Source organism: Solanum dulcamara, chromosome 3 (genome assembly GCF_947179165.1).
Source record: "Solanum dulcamara chromosome 3, daSolDulc1.2, whole genome shotgun sequence".
Classification (NCBI taxonomy): Eukaryota; Viridiplantae; Streptophyta; class Magnoliopsida; order Solanales; family Solanaceae; genus Solanum; species Solanum dulcamara.
Window position 1 is genome coordinate 4629848 of NC_077239.1, and position 21646 is coordinate 4651493.

At 34.9% G+C, this 21646-nt stretch overlaps 1 protein-coding gene and 2 pseudogenes across 1 annotated transcript; 2 read left to right on the forward strand and 1 right to left on the reverse strand.

Annotated features, from left to right (window-relative positions):
- Positions 1-1891: 1891 nt before the first annotated feature.
- On the forward strand, positions 1892-9025 carry LOC129882243 (dol-P-Glc:Glc(2)Man(9)GlcNAc(2)-PP-Dol alpha-1,2-glucosyltransferase-like; annotated as a pseudogene).
- Positions 9026-15496: 6471 nt separating this feature from the next.
- On the reverse strand, positions 15497-20005 carry LOC129882242 (uncharacterized). The gene is made up of 5 exons (XM_055956444.1): positions 19860-20005; positions 17080-17372; positions 16755-16901; positions 16506-16673; positions 15497-15879 (listed from the first exon to the last, which is right to left on the reverse strand). The coding sequence occupies exons 2-5, from the start codon at positions 17368-17370 to the stop codon at positions 15856-15858; spliced, it is 630 nt and encodes a 209-aa protein (XP_055812419.1). The 5' UTR covers positions 17371-17372; positions 19860-20005; the 3' UTR covers positions 15497-15855.
- On the forward strand, positions 17385-21215 carry LOC129882246 (actin-71-like; annotated as a pseudogene).
- Positions 21216-21646: the final 431 nt, after the last annotated feature.

The window sequence follows — 21646 nt, forward strand, 5'->3', positions numbered from 1 at the left end:
ACTAACCTAAATTCACGCCATAGAAAACCCAATATAGGGGTTTATGCCCGTCCTACCAATGAGGAGCATTTTCCTTCATATTTTTTTGGTCTAACCACCTGGTTCCCAAAACCTATTGGCTCAACTAATTTGGATTCGGGCCGTATAAAGCCAAGTGAAGGGTTTTATCTGTCCTGCCAAAATGGAGCATTTTCCTTCATATTTTTTGGTTTAATCACATTGTTCTCGAAACCTACTGTCTCAACTAATCTGGATTCGGGCCATAGAAAGCTCACTGATTTTCAACTGATTGGGTCATTGATCTAGATGTTGTTAATGATGATGATTAACATATATATCATTCTTTGCATTTGTAGATGTGGATTTGCTAAGGCAGAGTATGATGAGTCTGGCCCCTCCATTGTGCATAGGAAGTGCTTCTAATCAGAACAAAGTTGAGTTTGGTTCAAGATTTGAGTTTGTGATGACATTTGGTTCTCTTCTTTTTTGTTTCATCTCTGGATAGCAAAGTTTTTTGGGATTATTTTTTAAAAAAATTATTTTTTATACTTCTATTTGAGAGCTCCACCTTTTAATTTTTTTTTTAATGATTCGAATCCACAATTTTTGAATTGAAGGTGGAGAGTGTATCATCTGAGCAACCTGCTCTTGTCGCTATAGAAAGTTAATTGGTTGTTGGAGTTTTTTTTTTTTTTTAGTTCTTTACTATTAATCATTGAGCCCGTTTGGATTGGCTTTAAGTTGGTTTTGACCAACTTAAAGCCCCTTTTCAGCTTTTGGACGTGTTTGTCTAATGCTAACTTTAAGCCAGAAAGTTCTTAAAGTCAGTCAAAAATGAAAAGTTAGGATTCCTAACTTTTTTTTTTCTAAGTGCTTAAAGTCATTTTCTTTGACCATGAAAATTACTTTTATATCCCTTATATTTTAACTAAATTCCCAAACAACCGCTTATTTATAAAAATAACTTTCAGCACTTTAAAGTTCTAAAAGCACTTCATACATAAAAGTTACTTTTTTTAAGCCCATCCAAACGGGCTCATTGTATCAAATTCTCTAGTAACATAAGTTTTTCATCTAAATAGAACTAAACTAGAACATCATCAAATGTTAATTTGTTATAGACCTCATTTCTATTTTCTTAACGGAGAATTATCGCATAAAGGTAGAGGTAAGATTTGCGTACAACTTACCCTCTTTAGTAATACTAAAGTAAAATTGTAGACTGAGTAAGTTTTTCTTAAATGGTTAGGAATAGTAAAGTTGTTACACAAACATTGACTTAAAAGAGTTTGGTAGTTGCAAATTCATTCACAATCCATCTAAGCATTCACATTGCAAAAAATCATTAAATAAAAATAAATTCAAAATAGTTTCTTCGATGGAGCCGTCATTCATTTTTATTTGTTCAATTTGGATTTTGCATTCGTTAATAAATAATGATTGACATGAATATTTTACCACAATAAACATTAATTGATATTTAGTCTTAGGTCTTTAAAAACAATTTGGAGAATAAGTATTTAATGTTAAAAAATTATATGTTTTTTGGTTGATATACTAAAAGTGAAAATATATTTTTAATACAGTGGAAAAAGAAAAGTGAATGGAGAAAATATGTTTCCGAGCATTTGTTAAAAGTAAATATTTCAATTTCTATCAACTATTTTAACAAACTATATTGGTTAGATTTGAGGTGAACTGTGAAAAATATTTACCTAGACATATCAAAAAAATATCGCATCAAATCCTTGAACCTTGACACAAAATTGCACTATATATATATATACACCTAAAAGAATTTCACCAGATCTATTAAATAATAATAATATATATATATATATATATATATATATATAATGACAAACTTAAAAAATCCAAAATATAGTTAAAAGACTATTTTGAATTTACTCCCAAACCAAACATACGATCCAAGAAAGATTGAGATGAACTAAACGACGTCGTTGCTCTGAGTAGCTGTAGCATCTGGGGATCCCAATTTCTGTATCAGGGAACACCCATTTGCAGAAAGATCGAAACTTTGGAGGAAGGAAGAAGAGGGAATTCAAGAATCGTGGAAATAATGGGTAAAATTGCATTAGCAGTGATTGTAAGTTCATGGATTGTAGCTGTATCCATCCTCGTCAATCGTATTGTTCCTGAACCTTATATGGTATTCCTTTTGTTTTTGTTTTAATCAATTTTTCTTGTTTAATATGAATGTAATTGATTGATTTGATAATCTTATATGGAGGTGTAATGTTGATTACACTTTTCTTGAGCTGAGAGTTTATGGGAAATAGCTTCTCTACCCCTGCAACAAAGGACGGGTTACATTCTGCTCTTTCGAGACTCCACTTGTGGGACTATGTTGTTGTTGTTGGAGGTGTAATGTGGATATGTGTGCTTTTGAATCTTTTTATACTCGACTTGTGGGACTACACGGGCTATATCATTGTTGTTGTTGGAGGTGTAATGTGGATATGGGTGCTTTTTTGAATCTTTTTAGACTCCACTTGTGGAAACTACATGGGCTATATCATTGTTGTTGTTGGAGGTGTAATGTGGATATGGGTGTTTTTGCAGGATGAGATATTCCACATACCTCAAGTGCAACAGTACTGCAAAGGCAATTTCAGAAGCTGGGATCCCATGATCACCACTCCTCCTGGGCTGTACGTACTATCTCGTTCCTCTCCTATTTCATATGATTACTTGCTTCGTCGTTGGTTTTGGTAGTCTTGTCAATTGCTCCTGCTTTGTACTGTAACTTCAGAGAGCATGAAAATAGGGACTCCATTACATGTGGCATTACCCTCTTGGAGTTGATATGTGGTGAATGAAATGTGATAACATTTCCCTCTTGGAATGAAATGTGAATGAAAGGCTATTTACATATGGCATTACCCTCTTGGAGTCGATATGTGGTGAATGAAATGTGATAACATTAGCTTCACGTAGTCAATTTTCCCTGAACAGTTGGGAATATGTTGAATGGTTACAAGTTGAGAGCTTTTCCTTAATTCGTTCCTTGATCTTTTCGGGTGTTAATTATGATTCAGGGCTACATCGACTAAATAGCATGACATGTGGTCTAGTTTGGAAATAGAAATTGTACATGCTATGCTCGTCTTGCCAAGCTTACAGGATCTTGACCATTTTGTGTATCTACAGATTATGAGTCTTTTCCCTTTTATTTGGTTGCAAAAATTTCTATTGGTTTTCTTTTTCAAGTACAACTTCACTTTGTTGATGATCTTTGTTTATCAAGTGGTTTCTTCATAAACGACTTGTTGGTACAAGTGTTACATTCTTTTCGCCACCAGTTACCGTGAAAAGTGGCTTTACAGGTAGAATCTGTGCAAAGAATAAATATGAAGGAGGACTTGCAGTGTACTAGTGTTAGAGAACCCCAAATTATTGAATATTAGGGCAGACAAGTCCAATAGAGTAAAATAGACATTAAGTAGTAGTTGTTGTAGAATGGTAAAGCTTGGCTCTAGGAGAGATTTTCTCTCTTCATTGTTTGCATGTGCTTCTAGTTACGAAATCTGGATATATCATGTTTTATTTTGTAAGAGGACAATATCAGTCTAGTGCATGTAGACTCTATATTGAAATTCCACTAATTTTTTCCTTTTCTCTTGTCCTCCTTAGTGACTAAAGTTAGAGACTTACATGTCATGTGGTGTTTGCCAGGAGCCTTTCTAGTCTTCTTAGAGACTTGTATGTCGGTGTAAGGATAGTTATGATTTATAGAGTCACTAGCTTTAGAGAAATCCCTGTTTGCCTTAAAATACATACTATTTCGTATTGGATGAAAATGGGCTTAACTAGAGTGAATTGGTTATAGAGGATTCATATTGCAACTATTCTGTTTTAAGGTGTAATTGATAGATGGAGTAAACCAAAAGAAAATAAACTAATACTTTCTATATCTTTTTACATGACATTCTTTTCTTCTAGACTGTTTCAAAAGAATGTAACTTCTATATTATATTTGAGTTTTTTTTTAGTTTAAACCTATGTTGCCTGGACTATTCAAAAGTGTTAGCAGGTGCGTGTCGGATTTTCTTAAAGTAGTATAATTTTGGAGAATCTGACACAGGTGCGGCATTGAAAGTGAAGAGTCCGCGCAACTTAGGTTTAAACTACATATTCTACCCTTAAGATGCTCTTATTGAGATAGTAATGGAATGGCATTTAAGGACCACAAGTTCTAAGGTTACTTTTGGTGTGTGCCAAAAGTCGGTCTTTCTTTCTTTCTTCAACAGTGTGCCCAGTCAAAGTGTCAAATACTGCTATATATAATGAAATGGAGGGAGTGATAGGCTGGTAACAATAAAATTTACTCTAACACCCATCTAACTCTAGTTATTATTGTAATAATTGGTGCAATCCCACATCCATATCCAAATTGTGTCTGATCGACATGGGTGTGGCATGATTTGAAGGCCCAGCAACATAGACGGTGCATTATCCAGGCCATTTTTCCATCCATTCCTGCCAGTTTGTCATCTACTCCCACACCATTCAAGATTCATTTAGGATAAGGACAAATGCAAAATAGTGTTTGTATAATATGCCATCTTCATGAGTTAGTATTTTGTTTTCCACATTCACAATTTTGGGTTATTTTTGGTTTTCCATTATAGGGGCACCGAGTGTTGGTTTTGATATATAAGGAGCGGTCTTGCAACTAAGTCATATTGTATGGGGATTGTAGTAAGTTACTTTGTACAATGTTCCCCTTGTCCGAACAGATAGTGTTACTTTTCCCTTTTGGCAGTCCCTGAGTGATGCCTATTTACACTAATAGTAATCTTTATGCAGTTGGACCCTCTTTTCCACTTAACGCAATACAACTTATTTTTCTTTTCTAATTCTTTTTATTTTTGTTAAGGCTAACCTTACTTTATCAAAAATAAATAATCTTCGGCAGTAAGATACCTCTTCCTTGTTCTGAACTCCATAAACAGAAATTTTAACAATGGACCCACATATTCCTGCAGTAAATATTAACCAATATGCTAGGTCCCATAAGATAATAAATGAGATGGACTGATATGTGGGTCCAAAAAAGTATAAACAGATCTTTGGTGCAATTGGTTTCATTGTCAGTTGAGTATATGTCATCTAAATTCTATAAAAACATCACTAAATGATAAACAGAGTTCTCACAGATTTGTCTCTTTTGTTTTTCAAAGACTAAAAGGGATATAGATGACAGAGAAGGATACAGATAAAAGAATGGAGCTAGCTGATATCACATAAATTGTGCCATGGCCTTGATACATGCTAGAATATGAAAAGAAATGTTCAAGATGATTCAGTTGTAAAAAGCACTCTAGATTTAACTTATAAGGGAATTTGATGCAAATAATTTAAAACTTTTGGAGGTACATTGTTTCACTTGCCTATGTTGCTTCTTTGTTTCCCGGGCTATTCTCTGTGAATGTAGATGTTCTGTTTTCAGATGCTTGTTCCTCTTCCATCCTACGCTCCAGCAATGGTGTATTGGCTGTATTTTGCAGCATTCTGGTTTACAACATACTTACCCACCTCAGACCTTCTCTTGATGACAGAAAAGTAACTCTTCGGACGGTTGTACTAGCATTGTATCCTCTTCACTGGTTCTTCACTTTCCTCTATTATACAGATGTAGTGTCGCTAACTGTTGTACTTGCATCATATCTTATGGATCTCAAGAAGAAATATTTCTTCAGTTCCCTGGTAAGAGGATTAACTCAATCCCATTTAATTCTTTGTAGTTGATAATAATGGGGAGCAAAGTTATTAATTGACTTTTATTCAAATTCTGCACTTTATTTATTCATGCACCAAACATATTCCAATATATATATTATTTTGACATCTGACAAGTTGCTGATACTGGAATCCACATGTTAGACCGCAGTGTGCTTTGAGCACTGTATTATATTGTTGCCTCCACTTGAGCTGTATCAGAACAATAACAATACTCAATAGAAAAAATGTGTGTGTGTGTGTGTGGGGGGGGGGGGGTTAAAGGAAACAATGCTTCATAACAATTTTTCTTCCTCTCGAGCCTGATTTACTTTCCTGGGTTAATTTCATGCATGCTTTTGATAGTTCGGTTTAATGATCAGATATTGAATATGACCAGTTTTTTTTTCTGATTGAAAAGTTAACAGCGTGTTCATACATCTGAAAGTTGGGGCTTTGGCTGTGCTGATACGACAAACAAATATCATATGGATCCTTTTCATAGCATGCACAGGGGTTTTAGACTATATTCTAAATCAGCAGAAGGATAGTGCTGATTTGACTGCTCCTAGCCAATCACAAGGTGAAGATGCTTTCCCAGTCTCGAGTCAAGGTGTTGGAACACGCTCTAACTTGAGAAAGCGCAGAATCCACAATCAGACAGCTACATTCAGCTCTCCTATCCACCAAACAATTGCTTCCACAATGCCTTCCTCAGGTTCTGTCATCTTATCTTGCTTTAAGTTTTTCTAATCTGCATTTATGTTGTGTTAGGACACATGATAGCATCTGTTGATTTTTGTTTCTATCCAGTGATCTTCTTTATGATAAGTAATTTTTGTTCAGTGATCTAAAATATTACATTGAATGAAAAAATTACAATCAAACGCCGTTTTGGAATATATCAAGTTCAATTTTACAAGTTGCCAAGTGTTTCGTTAATGAGGTGAAATATCCAAAAGTTTTACTTGCGAACCTGCATCATGAAATTTAATATATATCTGTTGTGAAAAAACCTGGTAACCATAGAGGATATAAGGGAAGAAAAACATTCTACCCGCTCTGGTGTCCTACACGGAGATACTTTTGTTTTCGCTTTTGTAAAACCTTCTTTTTAACTGTGAGAACACCTCAATCCGGAGTAGGGATGTGGGCGGGTGAGGAAAAGGAACTCTTATTACTTGAAATAATTACTTGTATCTTTAAGTAATTGCCCTACTGATATAGTTTTCTTTTATTGTTAGGTAATATTACTACTTAACAAGAGGAACCTGCTAGTCCAAACACACTTAACCCTCAATAAATCAAATTTTAGGCTTTTGATCCCGCCATTAATAAATTCTTACAAATATAATGTATTTCTAATTAGTAAGTCATGTGAGTATGACATGTTATGCTAAGTGTCTCTGTTTTACACTTACTATTTTCGGATTAATAGTCTCTAACATTCATACGAGAAGTGTATCATGCGGAAAACTTGCTTCATATGTTTGAAGCATCCATTTAATGTCACATTGACAAGAAATTCTTCATTGATTATGCTTGGTACAAACATTTAAGCTTTTCTTGTCAGATGACATAGTATAGACTAGTAACCTATTCGGGGCTCATGCATAGTTATCCTTTCTTGCATATTAGTAGTTGGCAATGCGATTTAAGTTCCTTGTGTATATGAAGGTTTATAATTACTGTTGTTATGTTATCTTAATGTATAAGAGACTACATTCCTTTTCAGATTTCTCTCATGAGGTTGTGAGATTATCTCAAAACTCTGGCAATTTAAGTGGGAGATTATTGCATCATTTTGGCCTTACCTTGTAGTTATGGCTGCTTTCATCACCTTTGTTTTCTGGAACGGGAGTATAGTGCTTGGTACCAACTCTCACTTTTGTAGTTTTGTTTCTTTATGGTGTCTATTCCATTTGTTAACCGTGCATGCACACGCTTCTTTGCCCACCCTTGGGCTTTCCAGGTGCAAAAGAGGCTCACACGGTTTCTCCACATTTTGCACAATTGATGTATTTTAGCTTGGTTTCTTTGCTGTTTGACTCCCGTGCACGTCTGAATTGGTCAGGCTGCAGCTCTGGCCCGATCCTTCTGGAAGAAAAATAAGCTGGTCAGTTTCTTTCAGTTGTGCACGGCATTAACCGTTGGGTTCCTTTCAGTGCACTTTTTCAGGTTAGATGAGTGACTTTGTAATTTCCAAGTTCAGTTGCACTTTCCTTATACCCTCCACCCCCACGCTCTGCCCCTTTCCCTCTCTTTCGACCCATTCATCACTTTCTTGTCATGCAATTCAATCTATAAATAGCAGTTTCTGAAGGTGTTTGTGTTTTCCATTGTTTCTTCTTTGTTGCATCACATTTTCCTTCATACCGAACACACCCTTGTAATGGTGTTCATTTCTTATAGATTCTAGCTGTACGCACATTATTTTCTTTTTTCTGATTTGGATTTGATATCTAATAGTTGGTTCCTTGCAAGAATGAAAGGCAATAGTTTGGCATTCAAGTGACCACGAAATGGTAGTATATGTATATATGACATGATATATTGATAATGCAGCATTGCTCACCCTTATCTCGTTGCTGACAATCGACACTATAACTTTTATCTCTGGAGAAAAGTAATCAAATTTCATTGGTCAATGAAGTACCTCCTGGTTCCGCTCTATGTATATTCATGGTTATCCATCTTCAATAACTTGTGCATGTTTTTTTAAATATACATCCCTAGCTCCTACTCGGAACCAAAGAAAAGAAGATTTCATTCATACTTCTCGTTTCTTTTAAACATATTCCTTTTTCCCTCTATTTGCAGCTAAAAGTCAGAGGAAGACATGGGTACTGATATATTTCCTGGCTACCTCTGCGACACTGATTCCAGCTCCACTTATAGAGTTCAGATACTATTCAATCCCATTCTTTTTCCTGATCCTCCATTCTCATGTTGATGATGACAGAAGTTGGCTTCTTATGGGAATCCTGTATGTTGCCATTAATCTTTTCACTATGTATATGTTCTTGTTCCGTCCGTTTTCTTTTGTCCATGAAACTGGTGTACAGAGATTTATATGGTAGCAAGATACTCAGGAGAATTCATGAAGTGTTGATATGCTGCACCAGTGTTCTGGCTGTACCTGCAGATCCCAATTGTACAAGAAATTTCTTAGCATCAAAATGAGTGGTAAAAGGAATTTTGTTTCAATCAAAACGAGTGTCTGACCAACCATTTGAGGTTGTGTTACTAGTTCATAATATCACATTTCCTTTTTTTTGGAATGTACGTTAGATGTTTAGTTATTCAATATTCGTTTTATAATTCTGTCTTTTATATAATAATGTTTGATTGTAACACATAGTAAAGGCAGACTTGGAATTTGAAGACAATTAACTTCTCTTTTTTTTTAGAAAGAAGTTATTTTTTAAAAAAGGTAGATAAAATGTTTTATTTGTTGGAAAAACGTGGAGATATTATTGGAATTAGGATTTCTACGTTGAATTTGAAAAGTAAAAGGAGAACTTTCATGTTTTGAGGAATTTGAATGTTAGATATTTTGCACATCACAGGCATTAGTGTATTGGGACTCTGCCTACGTCTAAAGAGTGTGCAATCAGTTTTAATTTCAGATTAAAAAAAATTATATTATAAATGTTAAAGAAATAAATGGGGAAGTGAATGTCATTGTAGTGGGACCACTAGCTAATTGATTAGGTGGGGCCCATTAGACAAGTAGTCCAACTTGTCTCCATTTTCTTTTTATAAATTGCCATAATTTGGCATTAATGGAAAATGCATAGATACGTTTTATACTCTGTTCTTCTTTCTTCCTTATACTCTCTCCTTTTTATTTTGTCAAGATAATTTATTTTACAACACGTTATCAGCACGAGTCTATGTCGCTTTGAGCTATATTTTTAAAAAGGTAATAAAGGGGTAAGAATTTTATTTTCTTAAAATATCTAATATTTCAAAACTTGAATTTGTTGCTCTTGATATTTCTAAAAAAGGCTACTCATCATGGGCACTTGATGCCGAAATTCATCTAGAATCGATGGGTCTGGCAGACAACATCAAAGATGAAAATATGGCATCTAATCAAGACCGTGCCAAAGCCATGATCTTTCTCCGCCACCATCTTAACGAGGGACTAAAATTACAATATCTCACATTAAAAGACCCCCTTAAATTGTGAAAAAATTTAAAAGAAAAATATGACCACCTGAAGAGCTCAGTTAAATTTATGCGGAGAAGAGATCACTGAGCAAGATAAACTTGAAAAGACATACTCCACATTTTCACCCGCGAATATGCTCCTGCATCAGCAATATCGCGAAAAAAGGTTTAAAAAATATTCTGAATTACTTTCTCACCTTCTGATTGTTAAACGCTACAATGAATTATTAATGAAAAATCATGACAGTCGCCAGTTGGTTCTTTATCACTTCCTGAAGTGAATCAGACAAATTATAACCAACGAGAAAGAGGTCATGACCCTAGTCGTGGTCGTGGTCATGGTCGAAGAAGAAATTATAATCATAATGCTCGATTGACACCAAGAAATGATCAGCAATACAAAAAGAAGAGTGAAAAGCCAAAAGCTTTACCAAAGAAAAATTCAGAAAGCATATGTCATAGATGTAGAGGTGTGAGGCACTGGTGGCGGACTTGCCGGTCATCAAAATGCTTGATTCAGCTATATCAGGCATCCTTGAAAAGGGCAGAAAATAATCCAGAGACAAATTTTATCTCTGAAGATAATATTGAACCTATGAATTTGGATGTAGCTGATTTCTTTAATTTTCCAAAAAAAAAATATGAATATTGCTAAGCCTAATAATATTTAAAAAATTCCTTTTTATTTGTCCATGATGTGTTTGTACTAAATGAGAAAAAGTGTCCTTGAAACAGAAAAACACTCTAGAAAAAGTCCCCCAGTCACCATTCACCATCTTGCATTTCAAACAAGTCTAGCAGTCTAGTGCATGCTGCTCAACTTGTTGGGGGTACAATGGGTTACGCCTAGGACCTTGAAGGAGGCAGTGCTAAGCTAACAAAGACAAAAGATGAAACCTTTTTTTGGACAATTGGAGTATGCATATATGGCTAGAAAGGATCAACAGATAATCATTTCATGAACTCTATCATGTTGAAATGTATAATGTTGAACTCTATCATGTAGAACCCTATCATGTTCCACCCTAATTTGACCATGTGGTGCAAACATATTATATTCATTCATGGGCAGGAGATTATAAAATATATTATTCAATCCATTTATTTCTCCATGATCAACCCATACAAAATATCTACGCTTAAATCCATTACCATACAAATGAGCCATAACTATATCTGGATTAAAAAATTTCAAGCACCTACATTCATGACAAAGACACCTAACCAATCCATTTCCCTTAAAAACATCAAGTGTCATGGCATGATCGATAAAACTTCTTACACCGTCAATAAATTCAAGTTTCAAACCACCACCAACTTCATAATGCATGTTATACATCCACAAACGATGATCCATCTACAAAATTACATATATTCAAGCTTAATTAATTAGTTCATAATGACTACAATTCATCGAGACTACAAATTCTAATTAATTTAATTTATAATTAATTAATTCATATAATAATTAAGTTCAAGTTATGATTAATTCAATTTGTAATTAATTAATTCATATAATAATTAAGTTCAAGTTAGGATTAATTCAATTTATTATTAATTAATTCATATAATAATTAAGTTCAAGTTATGATTAATTCAATTTATAATTAATTAATTCATACAATAATTAAGTTCAACTTATAATTAACTCAACTAATAATTAAGTTGAAATTATAATTAAAGTTCCAAAGTCTAAAGTTCACAATTTATACAAATCAAAAAAAAATTCTAAGTTCAAAAATTCTAAAGTCCAAGTTCATAACTTGAATATCTTCCAAACATAAAAAATCCTAAATTCTAATTTCTAATTACTTCATGTTCTAACCGTAATTTTATCTTCAAAAATACTTCAAGTCCAACTAACACAATACCCAATTCACAATCTAATTTTAAAAAGCTACAATTCAACCTAAAGCCCTAAAATTTTGCATTCACATTCTAACTTCAAGAACTAGCCAACTTAACATAACATTTGAACATCAAGAACACTTTAATTCCAACTCAAAAAATATTCAATTCACAATTTACTTCAAAAAAAAACCCAACTCAAAGAAAAGACCTAAAATCTAATTTCTAACATTCACCAATTCAAAATCACATATACAAATTAACTATGTTAATAACATACATTAAACAAATTAAATGAAATAAATTAACTAACAAATCAACAAATTATTTTTTTTCTAAATTAAAACCCTAACTAACTAACCTTATTAACAATATGGAGAGAGAAGGCTGACAGAGGGAAGTGGACACTGCAACAACGGCGACGGGGGAGGGAGTGGCTGCGGTGAATGGCGGCGAAGGGGGCGGGGGGTTGGAATTTTTAGAGAGAAGGGGGAGGGTTTTAGAGAGAGAGATATCAGCGAAAAAAAGAAAAATTTGGGACTAGATTCAAATATTTTAGAAAGAGCGAAAGACAGTGTCGCCCTGTCTGTCCTTTTTTTTAGTAGTTGACCGCCATTTTGACCAAAAAAAGCGACAGTCTGGGAGACGTTGTCCGTCGCTTATTTAAAAAAATTAATAAATAAAATGTAATAAAAAACGACGGACGGAGACATAATTTTTAAATAATATTAAATTATTTTTAATTAAAAGCGACGTACTTCGTCATTATTTTTATTTTATAATTAATTTTTAAATATATTTATATATGGCACAAAATTCCATCAAAAAATGCGACGGACAAATAGTCACTGTCCGTTGCTTTTTATTAAAAAAATTAAAAAATAATAAAATTAAAAAAAAGGCGACGGACATCGTCTCAAATTCCGTTGTTTTTTTTAGCGACGCAATCCGTCGCTGTTTTTTCTGACGTTTTTTTGACTATTTTTAGTAGTGAATTGAGGTCTATGATAAAGTCTCGAATCATTGACCCGAACTTAATCAAAAAAAATTATCTCTGCCCCTGCCCTCACTTTTAAAGTGATTAAAAGAAACTAAGATTGATTGGATTTAGTGGCAAAAATATTCTACCTCTCAGTTGTTTGGTGATTGGATTTAGTGGCAAATGAGCCTCCTTGGTTCCCTTAGTGGCCCAGCAAGCGTAATGTTGTTGAGATTCGAACCTCGGACCTCCAATTGTGAGTCAAATTAATTAGGATAAAAGAATTGGACACAATAATAAGTTATAAACCTAAACTTAAGGAGAGTTGTAATAGTTTATTTGATTGAAGTTTTATTAATAGGCTTTAAATAGTTTTTTAAAATTAAATTATTTATTTTTAAATATCGATTCCGCTTACAAAAAACCATACAGACGTCATTATGCATATTCAAATTTAATTAGGCCACGAAATAGATAATAAGATAACAAATACCAAGCGAGATACTAAACAAAATCAGCAATCATGTTCCAATCCCTAAACTTTACACTATCCTTTCTGGAACTTCACTACATTTTTCAGATTTTACCTTCCAGTTTTATGATCCTCTTTGTTAGGAAAAGGCTACTGTAAAATTCATTCTGTCTGGGACGATATGAAACTCGTAAAAAATTGATAGTTTAGAAGGAACAAACTCCATTTCACTTCACCATAACTCTATCTTTTCTCCTAAACTTTGCTATCAGTTTCCATCTGATTTTAAGCATCATTTGTTGGGAAAATTAGCACACAAAAATAATATTCTAGGCAAATAACACGAATAATGACAACCTGGAATGAACAACATAAAAGGACTCCGACGAGCTAGGCACCCTAAAACAACTACAGAAACTCCACCACTGGAATTAGTTTCGGGAGTGCCAAGACTGAGTAGTCTAAGCACAACGCAAGCCCTTCAGATGCAGGCTTTAGGCTCGGTTGAAAAACTGTTGTCCTATATAATCAACTGCTGGGAGTACATATTATAATCAGGGAAAGAGGATACTCAAAACAGAGGAAGCATCAATAGTATATGGATAAAAACATATTTTCTTTTTCAATTTGGACCAAAGTTGGAGAAAAGTTTATCGATGGAAACAGATAAGCTATGGTGGAAATAAAAAACAAGGCAGTTAACACTTGCTATAAATTGTTGAACAACCAAGGGACAATGAGAAAAAGTGTCCTTGAAACAGAAAGGCACTCTAGAAAAAGTCCCCCAGTCACCATTCACCATTCACCATCTTACATTTCAAACAAGTCTAGCAGTCTAGTGCATGCTGCTCAACTTGTTTGGGGTACAATGGGCTACGCCTAGGACCTTGAAGGAAGCAGTGCTAAGATAACAAGGACAAAAGATGAAACCTTTTTTTGGACAATTGGAGTATGCATATATGGCTAGAAAGGATCAACAGATAATGTTACAAACAAAGGACAACAATTGATAGTTAAAACTTTTGGTATAGAATGAAAGATGTACATCATGCAAATGTAACAGGCAAAAGCTTTGAGTCTTGTCTGTCCCTTTGGGTAACTTGGACTTGTACAGTTGATGTAAAGATGCAGTGTGAGAATATACGACATGTATGTATGGTTGATATTTTCTAAGTTTCAGTCTATATAAAACAGTTGCTTGAGCTTCCAAGAATTTCAAAGGAGATCTTTTCTCCTCATCCTCCTTTTTCTCTAATTGCTACCCTACTTAATCAAGTTTCACATCTAATTTATCTATCATTGGAGTCATCGTTTTGAAGCCTAAGCACACTACTTCCTAAAACCTCCAAACTTTCATCGTGCCCGACTCGACTCGATCCTCAAACAGATTCATTCTCAAGGAATGAGGGATGCTACCAAGCAAAACAAAGATTGGATTTAGCAGCTGACTCTTCCTAGAATATGGGGTGCAAGAGTCATGAAATATATTTACTCAACACAGTCCCGAGTAGTTTCTGAAGAAATTGATACGTAGTCCTATAAATTTCTTCTTCTTTTTCGGGTCTCTAAAACCAGTACACATCTCCCTAAAGCACTTAGTGCTCGTAAACAGCAAACGCTTTGTCTTTTTACATCAGCCTGTGGTTAACTTCAAACAAGTGACAACCACATCCGCGTTATCTTGATTCCAATTATGCAGCAGATAGTAATGCAAGTACAACACACTTCCCCTATAGTACAAATTTCCAAATACTCCTACCCTATCAGCGGTAGATCCAGCATATCATGAACCAACTATCTGATGCACCCACGGACAATGCTAGAGGGACCGAAGGGGGTTCATCCGAACCTTATACAAGGTTAATTTTTTTCATGTAGATATTAAAATCTTGTCTCTACCACTAGGTGCACCCGATTGGCCTATATAATCATGACCTGCACTATAATCCATGTAGTAAATGGTAAAGCTTGCACCTTTCAAAGCATGTTTACATAAGCTTTCTAACCGTTTATCACCACCATCTGTTGCAAAAAGGGTCAACCAAATATCAAACAAGGGGTCTAAAGCTACTGCATTGCAACTGAAAGACTATAATCTCAGCAGTTATCACTATAACAAAGATAAGGGTTGAGCCGATTACTAGAGAATGGTCGAAAGCTACTGATCTGCAGTTAAAGGACAACAACTTGGCAACAATTTCAACACCATCAAAAGAAGGGTTGAGCTATATATCAATGAATAGTTAAAAAGAAATACTAAATTGCAACTTTGTGGCAGTTTTCACAATAACAGGAAAAGGCTCAAAAGGGTCGAGAACCAGTTATAAGTAAATGATCGAAAGCCACTGACATGCAACAAAAGGACAACAACTTGACAATAATTTCAACAACACCAAGAAAATGGTCATGGCATATATCAATGAATGGTCAAAATATTTATACTCAAGTGATTACCCAACCTGAGTTGTTGTTAGAATCACCATTCTGCTGTCTAAAGCTACTAAATTGCAACTAAAACACAACAACTTTGCACTAAACCATAACGACAAACTAACTAAGGAGGGCAATTTACTATTAATGTTGTCCAAAATCAAAAAAAGTTAACACAAAGCCAAAAGGATGCAGAGACTTCACATCACTATATGTCCAAACCTCCCTTCACCTACATAAAAGCACACAAGAGAGTTAGTAACTTGCAAATGGTGAAACTTAATCATTTTTTGAGCAATCAAGAAGTAGATCAGGTTTTCCAAAACAATTTCCAGGTTCCTTTCTTAAGCTTAATCCGAACCAAATATCGTATTTACATTTATTTTCTCCCACAACACGTGGAAAAACAGCAACCAGAGGAAGAATGACAAATTATTTGATTTGCCAACATGAAAGTTACATAACAAATTAATAATGACAAAGCAAAAATGAGCATTCATAATGTGATAGGTTAACAGAACCATTTTGGGACCGTGTTTTATTGAAAATCAAGAGGTTAACAACATAGTACAAATTATCTGAAAACACAAAAACATTCCTATCGATCCACGGAGATTTCAAATGTTACCTAATAGGAAAGCGAGCTCTTGAATAAAGTTATAAGACATCTATCAAATCTTTTAAAAGAGGGGAGAGTAAGGAGACCACAAATACATGACATCTAATCAAATTAATATCTTTAACTGAATCCTATGTCAAATTGAGTCACCAAGTTAGACACAAAGCTAGAAGAAGAGAAATATGAGATATTTAAAGTTAAGAAACTTAAAGAGAAAACAAGAAGGAAGATATCATTACCCTTGGCCTAACGACTGGAAAATCCAAAGATTGATCTATATCCCGCACCACCTTAGCTTGAAAATATCCCTCCTCGCCATTCTTGACCGAAAGGGTAATATAGAATATGTAGTATCGACCGGGACATACATTAACCTTGAGAATATGGTCGACCTCATATTTAGTGCCCTAAAATATGAATATAGAGGAACCTTATCAGCAAGAAAACAAGGAAAAAGAAAAACAATGGCAAGTGTGAGTAGAGCTTACATTTTTGTTATTGTAATGCTCAAGTGCCTTTGCAGTATAACCCTTCAACATTTCATTTTCGACACGAGCAAGAGCTTTTAAGTAGTTTACCATGGGGAATATGGTAGTCAGTGGACACGAACCGGGATAATCTTTAATGTCAAATCCCTATCAAAAACTCAATCAATTAGAAACAAATATGGCTGTTCTGGTAAGAAGCTTGGTATTTTTCCCAATAAAGTGTTTCGGGCAACAAAACAATCAGTGAAAAGGCAACAAGCAGAGATATAAATCCGAAATTCTCCATAAACATAAATAGTTATCCACCGATGGAGAGAAAAGATACCTCACTCTCACGGATCTGTTGGAAGTACCTATCCCAAACAGCTTTATCCACCTTTTTATCATTGGGATCGATAGGGCAATATAAATCTTCATTTGCTTCTTCGATATCCCAGTTGGGACAGCTTTCATCTGAAAGAGGGGATAAAGGATCCAGACTTTCGTAATCGCTGGATTCTCCATCTTCCTCATCCACCTTTTGTTTCTTCAACGACGGCGGACAATCCGATTCGCTTGAGGATCCTCCATAATCAGATGGCAACGGTGATTGTGGCGGCGGCAGCGACGACGACATGACTAGGTATTCACAAAGGACACAATTCACGCATACTATTATACTTTTTCTCAGAAAAGGAAATTAAATACATTATTAGTTCAAAAAAAAGGCGAAAGGATCTCATCATCAATACACAACGCGTCTCTCTCGGTTTCTGTTCCCTCTTATATTTATCTCCAAACAATTCCCAAATTATGTTTTGATTTTTAGAATTTTCTCTCAATCACAATATTTTATACATTTTTTTTGAAAGAAAAGCTCAACAAAGGTGAGAATGATGTTTTTATTTTACGTGTTATGTTAAATGTCATGATGCTTTGATTTTAGAATTTTGCTGGATCAAATTATAGTAGAAGCTGTTTTTTTTGTTTTGTGACTGATATTCGTTTTGGAGTTCGATTAATCAAAATTTGTAACAAATTCACTATGGGATAAAACGTTCCTCCTATTTCGAGCTTTCTGGTTAAGGATGATAGATAATTGTAACTCTGATCACAATTTACATGACCTTTTGGGGTAGTAGAAGCATGTATATGAACTATATAGGAAATGTGAATATATAGATTATGTCCTTTGAATTAAATTATTGAAATGAGGATGGATTTAATCTTCTTTTCATAAATATTTTTTGCTTTACATGTTCATTTTCTTGTGATGGTATTAGATTTTCGATTATTTATAGCAAAAAAAAAACTGTTTTGGAATTCAAATTGAGCTTGCATAGTAGTGTTAACATGTCTAGGGTTGATTTCTCGTATGGTCAATCAATTTATCGTCATTACGTTTCATAGTTATTATCTCGTAAAGTCACTTTTTGTTGTTGTAGAAAATCACAATCAAGAAGAAACGTTAACTTTCTGTTTCCTAGAACATATTTTCTTGAAAAACAAGTGACTTTCTTACTTATTATCTCAAGAACATTTATATATAATGTTATCAAAACAAATGAGGGTGGAATGGGGGTTCGGGATGGAAAAATTGGAAAACGTTTTCTGGAAAATGTTTTCCTTAGCCTTGTTTTTGAGTTGTTGATAACTTTTTACTTGTTTGAAAGTTTTAGAAAATGGCTGACGTTGAGGACATTCAACCTCTTGTTTGTGACAATGGAAACTGGCATGGTTAAGGTAACTATTTTGCTTCCCAATTGTCTGCAGTTTCTTTTCATTTGTGAATACAATTTGATGTTATGTATCCTTTTTTTCTTTCAGGCAGGATTTGCTGGAGATGATGCACCTAGGGCTGTTTTTCCTAGCATTGTTGGTCGTCCGCGTCATGCTGGAGTAATGGTAGGAATGGGACAGAAGGATGCATATGTTGGTGATGAGGCTCAATCGAAACGTGGTATTCTCACACTGAAGTATCCAATTGAACATGGCATAGTGAATAACTGGGATGACATGGAGAAGATTTGGCATCATACGTTCTATAACGAACTTCGAGTTGCTCCAGAAGAACATCCTGTTCTGATTACTGAAGCACCTCTTAACCCTAAGGCTAAGCGCGAGAAAATGACTCAGATAATGTTTGAAACATTCAATGCCCCAGCAATGTATGTTGCTATTCAAGCTGTTCTGTCTTTGTATGCTAGTGGACGTACAACTGGTGAGATATATATATACTGTCTTTGCTTCAAATCTTAATTTGGCTTTCCTGCAATGCTTTCCTTATTAGTTACTATGTTTTCTTTTTTTCCTTTTCATAACTACTTTGATTTACTGCACTTCAATCAAGAGTCCTTCAAGAACAACCTCTCTACCTCCACGAGGTAGGGGTTAGATGTCCCTAGAATTCACTTGTGGGATTTCACTAGTTATGTTGTTGTTTGTTTTGAATTTTAATTTGGTTGTTTGTGTCTATACTTAAGACATGACATTTAGGAGATATGCCTTTTAGAAAATATTTTTACTGACTTGTGTTGTAGAGTGATTCGAATTCTCGATGGAAAATGTTGGACAATATGAGGAAAATCTTTGGCTGGATTCCAGTTGAACCCTGTTTCGACCAAACTTCTTGAGAACCAATTCTAATAGACCTTAAATATGGCATACTAAGTAATTTTACTGAGTGTACTGGGAAAAAAATAGGTGAATGAATTGCAGTTTTTGTAATTGTGCAAATGGTTTAGATTCTGTGGCCTATATTAATCGGAAACAACCTCTCTATCCCACAAAGGTAGGGGTAAGATCTGTGTACACCCTACCTCCCTAGAACCTACTTGGTATTTTGTTGTCTAGATGAGAAACAAATAGTGAATTGTACTCACAAATATGATTCATGTTTTTGGGAATTTATGTCTTGCAGGTATTGTCCTGGATTCTGGAGATGGTGTGAGCCACACAGTTCCTATCTATGAAGGTTATGCACTACCTCATGCCATCCTACGTCTCGACCTTGCTGGTCGTGACCCTACTGAATACATGGTGAAGATTCTCACTGAACGTGGATACTCCTTCACTACTAGTGCTGAGAAGGAAATTGTGAGGGATATGAAGGAAAAATTGGCATACCTTGCTCGGAACTCGAGACAGGCTCCTCTGTCGAGAAGAACTATGAACTGCCCGATGGACAAGTGATTACTATTGGTGCTGAGCGTTTCCGATGCCCTGAAGTCCTTTACCAGCCTTCTTTGATCGGAATGGAAGCTGCTGGAATTCATGAGACGATGTACAATTCTATAATGAAGTGTGATGTCGATATTAGAAAGGATCGACTATGTTTCCTGGCATTGCTGACAGAATGAGCAAGGAGATGACAGCCTTAGCACCAAGCAGCATGAAGATCAAAGTGGTTGCTCCCCCTGAAAGGAAGTATAGTGTTTGGATTGGAGGTTCCATTTTGGCATCCCTCAGTACCTTCCAGCAGGTTAGCATTTTCCTTCCCTTTTTTTGAACTGGCTCGACTAATCTAGATTCGCGCCGTAAAAAGCCCACTATGGTGGGTCTTACCCGACCTGCCAAAGAGGGGCATTTCCTTCATTTTTTTGGGTTTAACTGGCTCGACTAATCTTGATTCGTGCAATAGAAATCTCAGTATAGGGTTTTTTGCTTGCCCTACCAAAGAGGAACATTTTCCTTTATTTTTTTTGGTGTTACCACCCGGTTGCCAAAACCTACTGACCCGACTAATCAGGATTCGTGGGCTGTAGAAAGCCCACTATGAAGGGTTTTATCCGTCCTACCAAAATGGAGCATTTTACTTCATTGTTTTTGGTTTAGACACTCAGTTCCCAAAATGTACTGGCTCAACTAACCTAGATTCACAACGTAGAAAACCCAGTATAGGGGGTTATGCCCGTCCAACCAATGAGGAGCATTTTCCTTCATATTTTTTTGGTCTAACCGCCTGGTTCCCAAAACCTATTGGCTCAACTAATTTGGATTCGGACCGTATAAAGTCAAGTGGAGGGTTTTATCCGCCCTGCCAAAGTGGAGCATTTTCCTTCATATATTTGGTTTAATCACATGGTTCTCGAAACCTACTGTCTCGACTAATTTGGATTCGGGCCGTAAAAAGCTCACTATGGATATTGTGTATTTGATTTTCAACTGATTGAGTCATTGATCTATATGTTATTGATGATGATGATTAACATACAAATCATTCTTTGCATTTGTAGATATGGATTGCTAAGGCAGAGTATGATGAGTCTGGCCCCTCCATTGTGCATAGGAAGTGCTTCTAATCAGAACAAAGTTGAGTTTGGTTCAAGATTTGAGTTTGTGATGAAATTTGGTCTCTTCTTTTTTGTTTCATCTCTAGATAGAAAAGTTTTTGGGGAGTTTATTTTAAAATTATTTTTTATACTTCTATTTGGGAGCTCCCACCTTTTAACTTCTTTGATGATCCGAACCCACAATTTTTGAATTGGAGGTGGAGAGTGTATCATCTGAGCAACCTGCTCTTGTCGCTATAGGAAGTTCATTGGTTGTTGAATTTTTTTTTTTTTAGTTCTTTACTATTAATCATTGTAACAAATTCTCTAATAACGTAAGTTTTTCATCTAAATAGAACTAAACTAGAACATCATCAAATGTTAATTTGTTGTAGACCTCATTTCTATTTTCTTAACGGAGAATTATTGCATAAAGGTAGAGGTAAGATTTGCGTACAACTTACCCTCTTTAGTAATACTAAAGTAAAATTGTAGACTGAGTAAGTTTTTCTTAAATGGTTAGGAATAGTAAAGTTGTTACACAAACATTGACTTAAAAGAGTTTGGTAGTTGCAAATTCATTCACAATCCATCTAAGCATTCACATTGCAAAAAATCATTAAATAAAAATAAATTCAAAAT

Bases quoted from the DNA above. Each gene is read 5' to 3' on its own strand.
- LOC129882242 (XM_055956444.1), bottom strand. From the start codon at position 17,370: ATGTCGTCGTCGCTGCCGCCGCCACAATCACCGTTGCCATCTGATTAT. The intron at 16,674-16,754 runs GTAAGCTCTACT...TTCATATTTTAG, and splicing joins AGCATTACAATAACAAAAAT to GGCACTAAATATGAGGTCGA. The intron at 15,880-16,505 runs GTAATGATATCT...GCTTTTATGTAG, and splicing joins TTCCAGTCGTTAGGCCAAGG to GTGAAGGGAGGTTTGGACAT.